Source organism: Diadema antillarum, unplaced genomic scaffold, assembly GCF_040938485.1.
Source record: "Diadema antillarum isolate AM-2024a unplaced genomic scaffold, OU_Dant_1.0 seq00001580_RagTag, whole genome shotgun sequence".
In the NCBI taxonomy this organism is placed as follows: domain Eukaryota; kingdom Metazoa; phylum Echinodermata; class Echinoidea; order Diadematoida; family Diadematidae; genus Diadema; species Diadema antillarum.
This window is the reverse complement of record NW_027272299.1, coordinates 634,877-653,187: the sequence shown is the minus strand read 5'-3', so window position 1 is coordinate 653,187 and position 18,311 is coordinate 634,877. Positions and strand designations below refer to the sequence as shown.

Here is an 18,311-nt window from a genome sequence, read left to right as displayed (position 1 = left end):
ACTTGCGGAATATTACATGGAATATAATGTTCAAAATATACTTCGAAAAAAAGAAGGTTTGAACTTACTTAGAATTCCAGTATTTCTTGAAAGCATCTTACATAAATAGCATCTATGAGATATTTCCATGGTCGATCATGGTCAATATTATTATAAAGACCTCAAAATTTAGACGATTCATCTTGAATTAATCATTATTCATTTTTATATCACCTGTTAACGAGTGACAGAATTACTGAACAACATTGAATGGGTTTTGTTTACATTCAGAGACAACTTGTTTGCTTGAATCCAAATTTGAACTGTTCACTTCATCTAAAAGGGTTGTTGGGTTTCGATGTGAAAAAAAAATATTAGAATCATCGGCAAAAAGAAGGAAGGACAAAACATTAGATGAATTTTTGAAATTGTAAGGAATGAGTAAAGCGAAACCAAAAGAGATCCTTGAAAGATCCCGCAAGATAGTGTTTTTAAACTGGAACTAAAGCCATTAATACAGACAAACTGTTTCCTGTTGGCTAGAAAGGTCCTGAACCAGTCCAAGGCCTTTCCACGTATCCCGTAGTGCGAGAGTTGCGAGAGTTTATAACAAGAGGGTCTTCCGAAGAAGAGGGTCTTCCGCAGCCTTTGATATCATATTCTTTACTACATCAGTCTAAGAAAAAGTAAGTGCAATGTCTTTCTTTCCCAATGATAACATAAAGTAGAAATTACTTTAAAGACATGTCATATAGCTCTGTTATAGATAGTCATGCTTACCATCGCGACTACACCCTATAGGCCTTTGAAGAAAACTAATGATGTCTTGAAGAACTTACATTTTCCTGCATTTATTTGGAGTATGCACAGATAAACTATATTTGTTTTTCATAACTCAGCCCATATACGCTGTTCAAATATCAATGGACAACAGACATTGCTGAAATAGGAGGGGATATAATAGGATTAAGTAGGCCTAATCAAAATTACACCCATTGAGTTTTCCTTTGGGGTGTTCGGGTGTGAGTCACTTGTGTAACGTTAGTATATTGCGCGTGAGGAATTATGGTGCACGTAAACAAGAACAAAAGCATAAAAAAGTAATCAGTTAAAAAAAATTATGACTCGACTCTATACATGTAGATATAATGACCCCTTTCCCCCTCTCTATACTACAGTACTCAAAGTGCGCCGCGCCATGAACCTTAGCAGGCATTCAAGCATTCAAAACACGCCAATATGAAATAAAAGCAGCCATCAGAATGTGAAAGATAATTCAGTCCATTTGTGTAACTGACATTAATTCAACTAGATAATGTTTATTTTAGTTGACTAAGGTGATTATCCATTGCTATCCTCAATGAAGAGATATGGAAACATTACCTAGGTCGTTGTTCATATAGCCTTGTATAATCATTCAGTGTGAATCGTAAGAGTATACATGTATTAATTTGAGTAGTATATTTCATTTGGATTTATTTGGTTTTTTTTCTTTTGATTGGGTAATTTGACATAGATCTTGACACCAATGCGAACTCTAGAGCAATAGGCCTACTATTAAACAACATTTTAGGGTCATAACCATTCAAACGTACGGTGTAGTAAAACAGTCAAAATATCTATACGAGTCTTTTATTTAGGAACGATGTGTCTTTAATTTTGTCGCAGATATCTTGGGCGTGCGGACAGCCCCAAAACGTTATTGTTCAGGCACTATTCTGGGAGAAAGCATAAACGTCACATCGGCAAAGGTAACTTGGGATTGATACATGCATTGCTTGCCATATTAAACGATTGCGCAATCAGTGAAGCATGTTTTTGAAACATGGTGCAGTAAATGCTGCAGATATGAATGGATGGGGAAAACCCATTCCATGTACCTAAGCTACTGGTGGTGGGCGAGTCTGTGTATGCACAATCATTGAAACCCAGCAATACGGGACGTTATGATATAGCGAATGCCGTGTACGTTTTCATTTCTGTTCGTGGACATTTATTCACCTAATGGTGCCATATTGAGCTTCGTCGCAGTTATAGTATACCCTGCATGATTATGAGTTACGAGTTTAAAACAGCCGTCTTGAATCGTTTCATAACACGTCTGTACCAGCACAGTCAGAAAAAAGAAACAAACTAAAAAACTTGGATTCTCGACATATCGCAACCTCTTGTCAGCCGTGTAGTCCTGCTGTCCTACCAAGTTTCGACCAACCCTTGATAATTCCCAATTGTTGCACTGGATAACATTCACAGGATTTTCAATGGGTCAGGAATCAAGCGGACAGGCACGTAAGGATGAGAGAGAAGACGATTTTACTCTTATAAAAAGAGACGTAACAGGTGTTGTAAAGAGCTTCTTAGCCACACGTGGGTACGGCTTTATCGACCGTCATTCTCTCGATCTGATTGTCTACAAAGATGTCTTTTTCCACCACTCAGCAATCGTCGACGACCATCCACGCAACCATCATCAAACCATAGAAAAAGAAGACGGGGTCATCTTTGATTTGGGTATTGTACAAAACGGGTATGTTTGGCGGTATGTCGCCCGACGTGTGAGATTGATGTCCCAGAGTGAGACGGATGATGAGGAGTGGGCGACGGCCTCAGAGTTTTCCGATCGGAGTTCAAATTGTGAAGAGACCTCGGAGTTAAACTCGGTAGAGAACTCTGACGACGACGATGGCGACGACGACGAGGAAGAATATGAAACTGAAAGCAACTTTCGTTCATCAACGGGAATAAAGGGCAGCAGTCATAGGCATCACCCGAAAGGTGAGTGAATAGGTAATTATTTGTAAATTTGTTTTCGTAATTATTAACTCAAGCTTCAGTACGCAGGCATGAGGTGCGTGATCAAAAGAACAATGATGGGGTGGACAATGCTATCAAGTAAATATGACTAAAGAAATAAAGTTACCTCTATGCGAGTGCGTGTTTGAGTGTGTGTTTGTGTGATCATTTTTATACCTCCGCCACGAAGTGGTGCCGGAGGCATTATGTTTTCGGGTTGTCCGTCCGTCCGCACGTCCGTCCGCTTTCGTTTACGCGATAACTTGAGTAATATTTACAGGAATTTTACCAAACTTGGTCCAAGTATGAAGTATGATGGGGCAATTATTTGATTAGATTTTGGGTGATATCGGCTGAAGGTCAAAGGTCAAGGTCAAATCATGAAATAAATTGTATCCGTTTACGCGATAACTCAAGACTGGATGGAGCAAATTTCACCAAACTTTATTGGAGGATGATGTATGACGGGGCAATTGAGTATATGAATATAAGAATGACCCAAGTCCAATTTTTGGCCAAATTCAGTTTGACATGGGAAATTGTAGCTTATGCATGGACTCATCTTGTGTGTAAATGATAAATCCTAATTACCCCCGGAAGTGCCTGAAATGAATGAGTTAAATCTTATATTAATGTAAGAATGAAGGACTTGGGTCATTCTTACATTCATATAATAGCGCCCTCTCTCATCCTTCCCCCATCTCTATAGCAGAATATCATGTATATGAATCAAAGAACGACCCAAGTCCATATGAATCAAAGAACGACCCAAGTCCATCACACAAAATGGCCTCTCCACAATTAATGTAAGTGTTAATTGTCATAATAATATATGTTCTAATTTGTATATATACAATGTTGCCTTCCCATCACAGTTAAATAGAATATTATTGGACAAATAAAAAAGATATGAAGTTTTTTTTAGTTTACTCGAAATGATCTTCCATGGACTTGGGTCGTTCTTATATTCATATACTTAATTACTTCATTAGTTTTTCAGTGAAATTGGACTGAGGTCAAAGGTCAAAGATCAAGGTCAAATCCTATCATCTGTTTACGTGATAACTCAAAACTGGATGAAGCAGCTTTCACCAAACTTGGTCCAAGGATGATGTATGATGGGACAACTACAGCTGAGTAGATTTTAGTGATATTGGCAAGAGGTCAAAGGTCAAAAGGTCAAGGTCAAATGCTACAAATGTTGCAATTTCCCCCATATCTGTGCAATGCCCAAAGGTATTTTCTTGAAACTTGGTGTGGACATGTACTACTGCGTAAAGGTTCTCCAGAGAGAATTTCATGTCATAAGGTCAAAGGTTAGGTGAAAATGTTGCAATATCACTTTTCTCACAAATTGTTCAATGTATCTTCGTGGAACTTGGTACATACGCATGTACTGACTGGCAGGGATTATCTAGGGAATTTAGGGGTCATGGGTCAATAGTCAGGGGTCAAATGTCACAATGTCCCTCTTAACAAACAGTGTGCTAATAGGTAGCCCTATACCTGGCAAGGGGTCAAAGGTCAGGGTCAACTCCTCAAAATTTTACTATTTCCCTCATATACTAGTATATCAATACTTGCATAATTAGTTTCAAAACTTAATACATGCATTACCTAATGGAGATTCTCCAGGAAATTTCCAGCCAGAAGGTCAAAGGTCAAAGGTTAAGAGTCAAAGGCCAGGTTTCAATGCCCCCCCCCCCCCCCAAAAAAAAATGGATAAACATAGCTATATGACAAAAAAAGCCTCGGCTTCTGGCCATCTGTAATGTTTTCCATAATAACGACGAAAGATAGAATAAGAACTTAACCCTATAAAGCCCAAGGGGGGCACATTGTGCCCCCCCCCCTACCAGATTTTCGTTTGCCACTCCTTCGCCCTTAATCCGATTTCAACCAAATTTGGTGACTTTTCCTAAAATCTTATTGCGAACATTTTGATATATAATTTAGCTATGTTTGATGTTGTTGGTTGCCATGGCAACCATAAACTGACAACCATGTCAGTCATATTTTGCATCTTTTTTCTGTTCCCATTTCATTTAACAGCATTACAGTGTATGAGATGGGTGTTTCTTGGCTGAAATTTGTTGAAGGAGCAAAATTCGAAGTAATTATGGTCCTGGAAAGTTTTTCTTATTATTTCCTTTGTTTTTATGTGACAAAGGCATAAAACAATAGATATAATAGAGATAATTGAAAACAATAATATTTTCTAAAGATTGCCCTTATATTTTGAGTTATTTTGATTCCTTCACCCAAGTTATGCCTCTAATATCATTAGTTTATCGTATTGTCAATTTGCGATCTCAAAATTCCAGGATTATGCAAATATGAAATGTCATAACTATACATGTACCCATCCCAAACATTTCATCTCAGGTCTCATAATGTATCACTATGTTGATATGAATAGCGCCCCCATGTGGTGACCTTGAGAAATTTCAACCATAACAAATAATAAAATTCCACTTACTTATCATTTGTAGCAAATATGAAAGTAATTGGTCTATAATAAGACATATATAATGGAGATGAAGAAATTATACAGAAAAATCATGTTTTTAGCATATTTCCTATGTATTTCTTTATATTTTGGTAAATAGCGCCCTCCATGGGTGACCTTGTGAAAATTCAAATGTACGATCATGTAGAGTATGAGTTACTCTACCCACATGCCAAATATGACGATGATACATCAAATAATAAAAAAGTTATATAGGGGGGCACAATGTGCCCCCCCCCCCCTTGGGCCTGCGAGGGGTCAAAATAGCTTGGGCTTAATAGGGTTAAACTGCCGTCTTCCTAGAGTGGATAAGGCTCTGGATTTGAAGACAGAAGGACGTGGGGTTCGAATGTTGCCCAATGCGTCCATCCCTGGACGGGATATTTTGCCCACAATGTCCCTCTTAACAAACAGTGTGCAAATAGGTAGCCCTATACCTGGCAACGCTGAGCAATAATAATCTTAATGTTCCTCTGGGAAATTGTCTAGGAGAGCAGTGTTAATACTGGAGAGACTACCCTTGGTGAATGCCATTTTGTGTGATAACTATAATTATGGTAAACGTATTGCTTTCATCATTATTTTTGCACTCAGATAAAAGTGCGGAAGCATCTGCCAGACCAACCGACCCTTCCGTCTTGGCATCGGTCATGTTGGCGGAGGAGAGAACTTTGAGTGCAGTTGACAACCATGAGGCTTATTCGCAAGAAAGGATGCGCTGCCTCAAGGAAGCCCTGAAGCTGTACAAGGAGGCTTACCAGTTGGCTCGCACCGATGAGGACAATGTTTCGGCTGCCAAAAACGTCGCCGTGACCTCCGTGAAACTGGCCACCTTATGTCGAGAATTTCACAGTTATCCAAGAGAGGATAAGGTGGGCTGGTTGCACATGACTCTCCTTCAATTTAATGAATTTGTCTTCATGCCACTTAAATAACATTTCATAGCCTAAATGTTTTCCATCATTTTTATTGGACTGGATCAGGAATCAGCCATGCTGTCTATATTTTACTCGAATAAGGACCATTTTCTTAAACGTGCAAATTTCTGTCCCAAACATATTACATCACTGCAAGATTAAACATTCCATGTCACCTGCTCAAATTTGTGTACAAATGGCGTTTAATGGCGTCGGCTTTACATACTTCTTTGCCTATTTGTATCTTGATACTCTCCAGGTTATTGAAGATCATTTCATGGAAGCTGCTGAATACTTTGCAAAGGCATATTCCAAGAAAAACTGCAAAAGCCTGGCTTGGGGCAACCATCTAGAAGAATGCTTGCAGAGCTGCGTTAGTGAATATTTGGATCTGAAACACACTCAGATTACACTTAAAGGTACAGGAATGAGTTGAAACAAAAACGATTTAGTGAATCGCCTAATCTTTGATCGAAGATACGGTATAAACTTTCGATTATTTTGTGCATTAGTAAGCAATGTATTCCATTTAAATCATTCATAAACAAATTTGATTCCACTGATCACTGAAATTTTGGTAAAATTTGAGTAAAGATGTTTTCTTTTATCAGACCTTCGACAACCTCCTTTATGCTATAAAACGCACAAATTTTCATTTTAACGTCAAGTTAAAAATCGGACATCCCTTGATAAATATATTATTGATCATGCAAACAACTTAACTGATAAGCCACCTCACAGTTTCACTTCGCATATGAGCAGAAAAAAGGCCATTTGCATAATCAGGCATATTGATGTTGGTTTTGAAATTCGCTGAGAAAAGCAACTGTGATGTGATATTCATGTAATTCTAACAATGATGCGTGTTAGTACACAGGCGCGCCGGAAGCAGTTTTGGATTGGGGGGGGGGGGGGGGGGGGCAAATATTGGAGGGGGCTCACGATAGACCATACATATGTCGCACAATATGCACATACACACACATACACACACACACATATATATATACACACACACACACACACACATATATATATATATATATATATATATATACATATATATATATAATATCTATATATTAATTAAAATTAAACACACTATGTTTGTTTATATCAAATGGAGGAAATAACACTAGTGTGATCACACTTCGAGCAGTACCGCAGTAGTTCAAATTCAAGATTCACCTGAAGCACGTTTTTTGTTAAAACTTCTGTTTATTTTATTGAAGCACAAACAATAAATCATGAACAAAGATGAAACGAAACATGAAGACGACCAGTCTTTGTGACGGACACCTGTCACCAGAACAAAATAACATTTTTGTTGTGTATTACGTATTCCTGTTTTAAGCTGTTTATAGAGAAGAAGAATGTTGACAAGAAGGATAAGTTTCAACAACGAAATAAGTCTTGACAAAATATATCAAAAAAAAAAGAAGAGTTTAAAAGATAAATATAAAATGCACTACTGCATTATATATAGACGTCAGTGTTCAAGTCCCCTTGATGGTGTTATTTCACAAGTCACCACACAAAACTTAGAGTTAGCTTTCGTTTCGTATGACAGTAAGTCAGTAAAATACTATAATTCTGTACCTACGAAAGAAACACTGAAATATTTGTCTATAACATTTATCAAATATACTAAATATTATGTTTTACTGTAGTGTAACTCACACCAATCTTGCTGCTTTTTCTTGCAAGTTCGAGTAACATTGAACATGACAAAACTTGATAATTCTCTACATGACTTGTAGCCGAAGTTCATGTCGATTTTTCATTACAATAAATTCAATTGAATTCAGTGGACACCCACGGGATCCCTGTCTGCAACATCTGACAAATAGACTCGTAGTTTCATCACGAGTGTCTGACTTATATTGATTTTGTAGCTTCTGTTTAATTAATTTTGTAGCTTCTTTTTCATAGGTTAAGGTACAATTAAAACATCTGGTATTTTAGCAATAGTTCAACAATGAGAAACCAAAGATATGCCCTTTAACAAAGTTTTTTTTAAACTGAAAATCGGACACCAACATGACTGTTAACTCGCCTTATTCTGGTTAAAGGCGCGTTTACACCGCATCCGGCACGGCATCACGGAGCGACATATTTTAGGCGATATCTGGGCGGTCATTGGTCAACGCGTTGAACATTGAGCAGCGCTCTGACCAATCATAGACTAGAAATCGCGTAAATGCCGGGCCGGATTCGGTGTAAATGCGCCTTAAGGAGCCTAGCTGTCTCGTTATCTGAACAAATGAATGGCGTTTGCAATAACAATACCTTGAATACTTGAAGTAATGCATAGCAAAGCAGATACCACAAAAAAAATTAAATCATTCTAACTGAGCTGTTATTAGTTTCAGGAATTGTGTGCATATCTTACGAAATGTTGGCATGTCCAGTTTCCTGAAAATATTGTGAATACCACTAATTATGCATAACTGAGCAACATCATTGATGGCATTGACTTCTTACGCTTTCTGTGTAAGATATCATTGAAAGTTAATGCTGTAGGGGAAAAAAGATTTAACGATATCTGTTCATGTCCACCGCAAATCTTCCAAATTCCAATGTTTATATTATTTGTCAAATCACTTGATCTCCTAAGACAAGATGGAGTACTTGCAGAATAAAACAAAGGTCCTTGAACAAGCCTCAAATACTGTGAACAAATTATTGATAATTTGACCAAGTCTGATTAGATATGTGGGAAAATTTAGAATATTCTTTATAAAACAAAAAATCAAAACGAATCATCGTGTAATTCGTGTTAACAGAAACTGTCAGAAAGGCATGTTTATGACACAGCGATGATTGTTTTGCTTAGTTTACATTTTTTGTTTTGTTTGGGGGCCGCAAAATATCAAGCACGTTTTAATTTGGTGATCTTAAAATATTCAGCTCGTTTTAGATGAACTGATTCCATACTAGGCTTCCGTGGAAATGTAGTAATGCTGTCAGCATAAAATCAGCAAGGACCAACACTCTTGTAAAATTTTCTACCTTAACTAGTAGTCAAGGTTACCTTTTAAATTCCCGGTATTTCTTTCATAAATGTTAGGCTTTTGTTGTACATGTATTTGTTTAATTATGCATTCATCGTTACAATTACCTTCTAAAACATAATTTTCCTGAACTGATACACAGTATTCGTGTTTTTCTTTTAGAGTTTGTCATTCCACACTTGAACACTGACATTATCAGAGCATTTAGACTTTCCTCAAGGGAGCAAACGCGTTTCTTCGTTTCGTGTCGCCGCGTGAAATGAACTCATTGACCAGATCTACCATGTCAATCAATTCTACTCTCTCTCTGTACATAGTTAGAATCAGGAGTGAGTTCAGTCTAGACTGCGACATTGTTCCTCTCAGATAAGACTTGAGGCGTCTGAGCGTACTGAAAGAGCGTTCTGCCGTGGCTGTTGTGGCTGGATGCACGATGTAGAGCCTGCAGAGTTTAACAACCTCTGGGATGATGCTCTTCATATCTGTCTCTGAGATGGAGTCAATGATGTGCTTCACTGTTACCCTATGGCCAGCTACAGTAGAGCTGCCGGTGATGTCCCTAAGATTCTCAAGAACACGAAGCTGAGCTTCAAGTCGAGATTCATTCAGACCGTCTCCAAAGTGCTTGACTACACATTCGAGCGACTTGGTTGGGACCTCTCTATCTGACCATGCGGATAGTAGAAGATCTTCTACTGCACTCAAGACAGATATTGCCTTTGAGGAGACTCGATCTTGCATCCCCGAAATCACGTTGTCCAGTGCATCAAACCAAACTGATTTGAACATGTCTTTGGGGGTCTCGAAAGCATGTGGATCACTGTCCTGAAGGCGCCGTGGTGCTCTAGATTGTCTTGGTTGTGTAGGTTCTTCTTGGTCGTGTTTTTGTGCATAGTCAAGTGAATGCTGCCAAACTTCATCGAAGCATTCATCCTTACGAATGTTCTGAAGCTGTCCAAGAGCTACTTGTGTAAGCTTAACCCCCTCTCCTGCTGATACATGGGGTGACTGTGCTTCGCTGAGCCTGTCGCTTACTTCGAACACGGTGACACTCATGAATAGACAAATGGTGAAGTCAAAGCTGCTCGCAACCCGCAAGAATCCACTTGCTCTTGATTGTGAATCTCTGTCTGTGACGGTGTCTTCTATTGTGACCAAGGCTTCCTTCACTACTTGCAGTTGCTCCTTGATGTTGTTCAGAGCCTTCTGTTTCACAGTGAAACGAGTGGGACAGAGAGGCCTGATATGAGCCTGTGGACAGCCGAGTGCTTCTGCTACAGTCTTGACGATGGCAACTCTCTTTGGCGAATCTCGCAAGAAATTTATTAGATCTGTCACTGTTGTGAGGAAGTTTCTCAGCTTGGGAACATGTTTCACCATGTCTTGTACAGCAAGATTGATTGAATGCATGTAGCAGTGTGTTGTCACGACTCTTGGTTCTTCTTCCTGTAACCTAACTGCAACACCGCTATGTTTGCCTTGAAATGAAGCGGCTCCGTCAAAACATGCTGCGCGACAAAGGCTGAGGGGAAGATTGTACCTGATCAGAGCATCTTTCATTGTCTTGAAGATCGATTCGGCATCGCATTTGTCTAGAGAGTATAGTCCTAAGACGTATTCCTCAAGTACCAAGTTTTCCGTTGCTGTTCGAACACAGATGCAGAGCTGCTCTATCCTTGAGACATCAGCCGTTTCATCTGCCAGTATGGCAAATGGCTTTCCACCCATTTCTGCAGCTAGCTGACGCATCACTGTTGAAGACATCAAGTTGATAATTTCTTCCTGAATTTGATGCGATGTCCAAGAAGTCTTCCTGGTAAGCCATCTGTCCAAGCCTTTGATTTCTTCACTGCGAAGTTGAAGTAATGTCATGAAATTACTGTTCTGATCCGTATGTCCTCTGATAGCTAGTCCTTGCTTCGCCAGATACTTTAGTGAGGTTATTATTGTCAGTAGATACTGTGTGTTTTGTTTACTTTCTTCTTGCGCTCTTGTGTCTAGTCTTTGAGCAACATTCTCACCCTGCCAGAGTTTGCTCATCTTGTAGCTCAGCAGTCGATGACTTTCACTCTTCTCGTGTTTCAAGAATTTCGGGGAAGCATTTTTCCAATTTGTGAAACCGGTTTTGCTGAAGCTTTCTTCACATTTACCAGAGCTGGGAACATTTCGCAGTTTAGCTTGTCGGCAAGTGTGGCAAAATGCAGCACCGTTTCCGTTCTTAGCTTCTCCGTCCCATTCAAGCCACGGAAAAGTTTCGTACAATTCTCCTCGAAATCTGCGACCATGTTGATCCTTCTTGAGTTGACATAGTGGCTGATTCGGTCGAGACCGGAGATTCTCTTTTTGAAGCGGCTGAGTCTGAGGCTGAGTCTGAGGCTGGGGCTGGGGTTGGGGCTGGGACTGGGGCTGGGGCTGGAGCTGGAGCTGGGGCTGGGGCTGGGGCTGGAGCTGAGGCTGGGGCTGGGGCAGTCTCTCTACGTTACCAGACTGTGCGACTTGGCCAAGTTCGACTTCGTTTGACTCCGAATCAGAACTGCCGATATCCATTGGTAACTCAGCCTCGAGATCCAGGTCGACTGTCTCTGCGCTTGCTCCGCTTTGTTTGTCAACGTCTTGCTTTGAAGTTGTTGCCTTTGGGTCTTTTGGTGCCGCAGACTGCACCTTAAACATTGTTAACAGAGAGTGGCATCCAGCTGCACTCTTTTCTCAGGCTCTTTGTCTTTGGGCCCTCCGGATTTCTGACCCTGATCGAGATCTCTTCATGTTTGACGTCTCTGCTTCTGTTGATTGAAGTTAATAACATGTAAAGATTATCATATACAGGGACAGGGTGACCCAGAAAAAACGGAAGAGTAAGTTTTCAGGACTTTGCTAAGATAAATTGTGATGGTGCATTAGTGTTTCAGTTTGTAGAAATGACACCAAAATCAGAAAATTTGGTTGGAAACTTTTATTGACCTCTCCATTTTTCACATACCACAATACTCAGGTATGCTAATACTTACTCTATTCATGGACGGCCGAACAAGCCATTCTCCGTCCCTCTGAACTTTGAAAATACGAGCTAATCCCGAAAATGACTATTAAAACTAAATCGCTAATAAAATAAAAAGTTTTAAACCAAAGTATATAATTTTAGTGATGTTTAAAGAAGAAAATATGTTCCATCCAACAAATAAAATACTATCACATTTTAAACCAGCATAGACTTAAAAACTATACACTGTTCCTCTCTTTGTTGGCCACATTTTATAGGAACTAGTTGAACATGATTATTTAATATGAATAGATTCTAGACCTATGATCTATATTCTATGGAGTGTTAAATCATGTAAACATTGATAACGGATTTCAATCATTTTTAAATAAACAGCTCTACATATAGATGCGTCATAATCCAACACAATGGTCAAGTCATATTGGCAATGGACGAAAGTTCATCAAGTTTTCACACTTCTACATAACGATTTATTTTATCTTATTTCAACTTACTTAGTTGTATAAACTTGAACTTCACACACATACACACACACACACACATATTTGGTTTTTTTGGTTGGTTTTTTTGGGGGGGGTTTTGTTTGTTTTTTGTTTGTTTTTTGTTTGTTTTGTTTTGTTTTGTTTTGTTTTGTTTTTTTTGTTTTTGTTTTTGTTTTTTTTTTGGGGGGGGGGGAGTAAAACAAGCAAATCATTGTTTGCAAATAAAGCTTATCATATGATATGGTCAACAAAACTACACCCGATAGACCGTGGGGCTGATAGACCGGGGCCCGGGGCTGATAGAGTTAGACAGCGGCGATAGGTGCGGTCTATCGGCCCAGCTGACCATCGGGATTCGGGAATCCCACAATTAATCATAACAACACAACATGAAAACAAGGCATAAAATGATTAGTAAGTTCCTGCTTTATATCTTCATTCCATTCCTGAATTCTAAGAAAACAAAGTAAAGCAAAGTTAACGAAAACTTACCCGACTCATAATGTATGCAGTGTGGCAGATGAAGTTTAAGTGATCATTTTGTTGCTCCAGGTGCAAGACAGCATAACGCCTCAATTTCCAAGCAAAACAGTAGTATGCCTATGTGCAATCTCATAGCGCGTGGTCAAGAAATGTTCATCCCTGTCATACTGTAATGCTTTTATTGTTTTGCGTCCATATTGCTTTGACACATTTATGTGCCAAAACTGCCAAAATCAAGCAAGGTATTCTAAACAAGGTATTTGCAATCGATAGGCTCTCGAGTTCATTCGTATTCGATGGTCAGGCGAAGGTGAATATCAAAATGTGATAGACTGATAAGGGCTTTTTACACTTGTAAATTTTTGCTTAGCCCCGGACCAACGGTGGGGCTAAGGGGGGGCCTTAGCCCCACCGTTGGTACGGGACTATCCTTAGCCCACTTTCTGTTTACACTCGTTTTTGCCAAAGTGGGCTAGCCCCACCGATAGTACGGTACTATCTGGCCCTGCAAAATAGCAGGGGTTAGCACCACAATTGCGGTGCTAGCACCGCAATTGCGGTGCCAAGCAAGTGAGTGTAAACAGAACGAAAAAATAATCCTGGGCTAAGCGACGGAGACGAAGTCCGACCCTCACTGACCAATCAGAAACGAGGTAATCAAGTGCTGCCGGTGCGTGCGTGTACGTGTACAGTACACAGCGTAATTGTGAATATTCATGTGGTTTGGAAAGTCCGGGGCTAAGAAATACGAGTGTAAAAAGGTCAGTTTTCTCCTTAGCCCCGGACAAGAGATAGTACGGGACTAATTGGCGAGTGTAAAAAGCTGAAAAAATTGGTACGGGACTAACGATAGTCCTGGGTCAGAGAAAGTCCGGGGTTAAGAAACACAAGTGTAAAAAGCCCTATAGAAATGCAGTAGCACGTAGTACCATGTACCATTCGCTCAGGATTCGATTTATTAAAACTTTTTTACTTTCCTTAATTTTTCTTTTTGAGCTACGCCTCCTCACACCTTAAGCCCTTAATCCTTCCTTCCTCCCTTTCTTTCTTACTTTCCGTATAATGTTCGGTCTTTATTATTATTTTTTCCTTTCGTTCTTTCATTGAAATTCATTCTTTCTGTCTTTCTTCCTTTTTTTCTTTCTTCCTTTCTATCTTTTCTTCTCTCTTTTTTCGTTCTCTTTTGCTTTCATTCACTCATTCTCTTCTTTTTTTTCTTTTTTTTAGGGGGGGGGGGGCTGCGTTTTGACCCTACCTTTTGCGTAAAGGGAGGAGGCACCCCATTTGTTTTGTGTTTTATAAGCTGGAGAATGACGACTGACGAGTGTAGTGATATGGATTTTAGAAGGGGGGGGGGGGGGTGGTGGCACAATTTTTTGTACTTTCCCAGCCTCTGGATTTACCCCAAGTCGAAACTCGCAGAAAAAAACAAAACAGATGAGCGGGGATGGGGGGTTAAAAATATTTTCTGGGAGCGCTACCTACGTCAGGTGTCACGTTAGTAACAACTAGCGGAGGAAGCGGGACGTATGGAAGATTCCTTTTTTTCTCGGGGGGGGGGGGGGAGGGCACACGTATAAAAATTACAAAACAAAGAATAATTTTTAAAAAGTTGCTTCAAAAGGCGGGTTGGCGTGGGCCAGTTGTGCCCGCCTCTAAATCTGCCAGTGCTTAAAGCTAACATTTTGATATTTACACGATTTTCCATAGCCAAAGACCTCTAAAAACTGCAACGGTTACCGCTGAATGCGGTTGAGATAATCTGCTCACACGCAACGAAAAAAACATTTATGAGAGTTAGAATTAGTAGTCTTAACTAATAAATTTCCCTATTTGTATTTGATTTATGTATTTTTTTATTTTATTTTTTTATTTTTATTTATTTATTATTATTTTTTATTATTATGATTAATTTTTTTTTTTTTTTTTGGGGGGGGGGCAAAAAAGCGTTTTGCCCCCCCATCTTTTGGATGGGGGGGGGGGGGGGGGCGGCCCCCCCCCCCTTGGCCCCCCCCCCCCCCCCCCCTCACACTTCCGGCGCCTGTGTTAGTACATCCATTGCAACCGACAGCAAGCCTTTTATTTGGCAATATCAAATAGAAAAGGGCTTATGCATTCAAAAAAAAAAATAATATATAGATGCCTGCCGAGGGTAGTTTGTAATATGTAAAATACGCAAGTTTATTCTTTATTTGAACATGTTGAATTCCATAATAAGACTGCTACGGCGGACAAGCTAATGCATTTATATGAATGATTTCTGTAAATCATCAGATATTCTTTCTTTCATTCTCTTTGCGGATGATTCAAATTTGTTTTTTTCGCATAATAATCCTTTTACCCTAGTAAAGACATTAAATTTTGAATTAGAAAAAGTTGCTCAATGGATAAAAGCTAATAAATTATCTCTCAATCTCCAAAAAACAAAATATATGCTTTTCAGCAACTCCATTGAGGCACTACCTGCTGATATTATTTTTGATGGCACACCACTGGAAAATGTTTCTTATATCAAATTTCTGGGAATAACAGTTGATAATAAGCTTTCATGGAAATTTCATATTGATAGTATATGTAAGATTATTTCTCGAAACATCGGTATAATCAACAAGATCAAATTTTGTCTTCCTTTGTCGTCCCTGCTTACATTATATTCATCCCTCATATTGCCTTATTTAAATTACGGTATTCTTGTATGGGGAAATACATATCAAACTCTTTTGGATAAATTACTTCTGCTACAAAAGAAGTCACTGCGTATTATATGTCACACTGCATATTTGTCTCATACTGATCCGTTATTTTTTGAAAATAAAATATTTAAAATTAAAGATTTGTATTTGTTTAATTTAGGACAATTTATGTATAATTACAATAAAAATAATCTTCCATATATATTTGAATCAATGTTTTCAAAAAATCAATCTGTTCATAATTATCCTACAAGGCAATCCAACGAATTTCATTTACCATTTTTTAGGACTTTGCTGGCTCAGCAAACCTTCATCTACGAGGGGCCTAAGTATTGGAACTCACTTCCCAACGACATAATAACAGCACAAACTTTGAATTCTTTTAAGAATAAATTAAAATTCTTTCTGTTGAAATCTTTTGATATACAACCAAATTAGCTTCGGTTTCATTCTCTCAATCAAGTCGTTTGTTTGTTTGTTTGTTTGTTTGTTTTTACAAGTATTAAGATATCACACAGAAATCATCTTTTAAGGAAAACAATCTGTCTAACATAAGTTTACCTCAGATATTTATTTTATTGTACCAGTAACAGTGAGTCTATTCTCTTTCTCTTTTTTCTTATATCCGTTCCTATGCATTCATACCGGCATATGCACCCAATCAATCGCAATTTCAAACCAGGGAGCGTTGTATTGTTTTGTTATTGCATTTTAATCATGAAGTACAGTATGCTTGTGTCCACGATGGCGCGTGTTGTACCATAGTCTTATTTCCCCCTTTTTTTGTTCTTTTTGTTCTTCTTTTTTTCCCCTTCCTAAGTTAATTTCATGTCAGTTGACATTGGTTTCTTTGACCTTGTGTACGTATTTTTTGAGGGTCCCATACCCTACAAGCTTTGCTTTTTAAGTGGGACCCTCCATTTCCATTCTAATCTTTGTATTAGGTATATACCTTAGAAACGAAATTCTGTTGTTACTCGTGACCATTTGTACGTTTTCTTTGAAATTGTTATAAATTTGTTCTGTAAATGTATTGTATATATTTTTTCTGTTTATTCAATGGAAATGGAAATAAAATTGAATTGAATTGAATTGAATTGAATTGAATTATGCCGCTTTCAAAACGAGTAAAGTGCCTAACCATGCAACTGAGAAAAAAAAAGAAAGGTTATTTATACCAATGTGTAAGTATCAACTGTTATGGCTTATTGCATCAACACGTACTGAACGCTTGGCAAATAAACCAGTTGACCTCACCCTGGCATTTACAAGAATTATCATTTGATTGACACATACGGAATGCGTAAGCGTGTTAAAATTTTCACATTTTCAGTGTTGCTAATGTAGCGATCGGTTTGCCGCCTGAAACCAAGTTGCCGGTTATCAGACAGTACATTGGGTCATTCCACCCCTGTAATTAAGCCCCAGTCACATAATGCTCTGCGTCCGGCGTTACGTCCAAAAAAGTCATTTTTTCCGCGGACCCCCGCGGATCCTTTGCCGTCACCAGAAATTTGTACAAAACATGCGGGCAAAAAATGCGGGCGATACGGACAGATACGACCAGATGCGAATAATTGAGTCCACTTGCGGATATTCTTACGAATTGGCACATAATAGTTCTGAACACTTGCGGAGAGTTGCGGATATTTTCGGATAGTTACGGATAGTTCCAGATTGTTATGAATAATTATGGACAATTTGGTTTTCTCTTACGATCCCTGCTAAGTCAGTGTATTATGACAGCAAGGTTATCACAATTTGGACTGTCTTACATTGTACACTGGGGAAAACCGGTGAAATTGAATTACGTACAAGTTGTGAAAAAAATCGTAAACCTTTAATTTGCTTTACAATGATAAAAGATGTAAGAAATTTTGAACTTGAAGTTTGAACTTTATTTGTGCAACTCAAATATGAATAAACGTCATAAATGTAAAGAATATGTGACCGTGCATCACAAAACGAACAAAAAGTCGCTCACACTGATTTTGTGTGAGGACTGAAAATAGGTGAAATGGGTCAACCGAGCCGATCTTGACTAGGCTACCCTGGGTAAATAAGGCCTTATTATCATTATTATTATTATTATTATTATTACTGTTATTATCATTATTATTATCATTATTATTATTATTATTATTATTACTATCATTATTATTATTGTTATTATTATTGTTGTTATTATTAATATTATCATTATCATTATTATTGTTATTATCATTATTATTATTATTATTATTATTATTATTATCATTATTATTAATATTATTAATTTCAGTCTAATCTGATAATCCCCTCATTGTTGTTACTCCGGTGGTTTCCATCCTGTTTTTTGTCCCATTCATCGCACAACCAGCACGGCTTGATAAAGACAAGTTCACCTTCATAAACATAAGGATTGAGAAAATGCAAACAGTAGAACACATCAGTGAAAGTTTGA

At 38.4% G+C, this 18,311-nt stretch overlaps 2 protein-coding genes across 2 annotated transcripts in view; one reads left to right on the top strand and one right to left on the bottom strand.

Annotated features, from left to right (window-relative positions):
- Nucleotides 1–2,042: 2,042 nt before the first annotated feature.
- Nucleotides 2,043–18,311, top strand: part of LOC139710856 (uncharacterized) — a 28,363-nt gene continuing 12,094 nt past the window's right edge. Inside the window, exons 1-3 of the mRNA XM_071622777.1 lie at nt 2,043–2,754; nt 5,876–6,153; nt 6,458–6,617. Of these exons, the coding sequence (XP_071478878.1) occupies nt 2,241–2,754; nt 5,876–6,153; nt 6,458–6,617 (952 nt within the window). The 5' untranslated portion in view covers nt 2,043–2,240. The remainder of the gene's footprint in view (nt 2,755–5,875; nt 6,154–6,457; nt 6,618–18,311) is intronic.
- Nucleotides 9,417–11,882, bottom strand: LOC139710851 (zinc finger MYM-type protein 1-like). The gene has a single exon (XM_071622773.1). It carries the CDS (start codon nt 11,880–11,882, stop codon nt 9,417–9,419), a length of 2,466 nt encoding a protein of 821 aa, XP_071478874.1.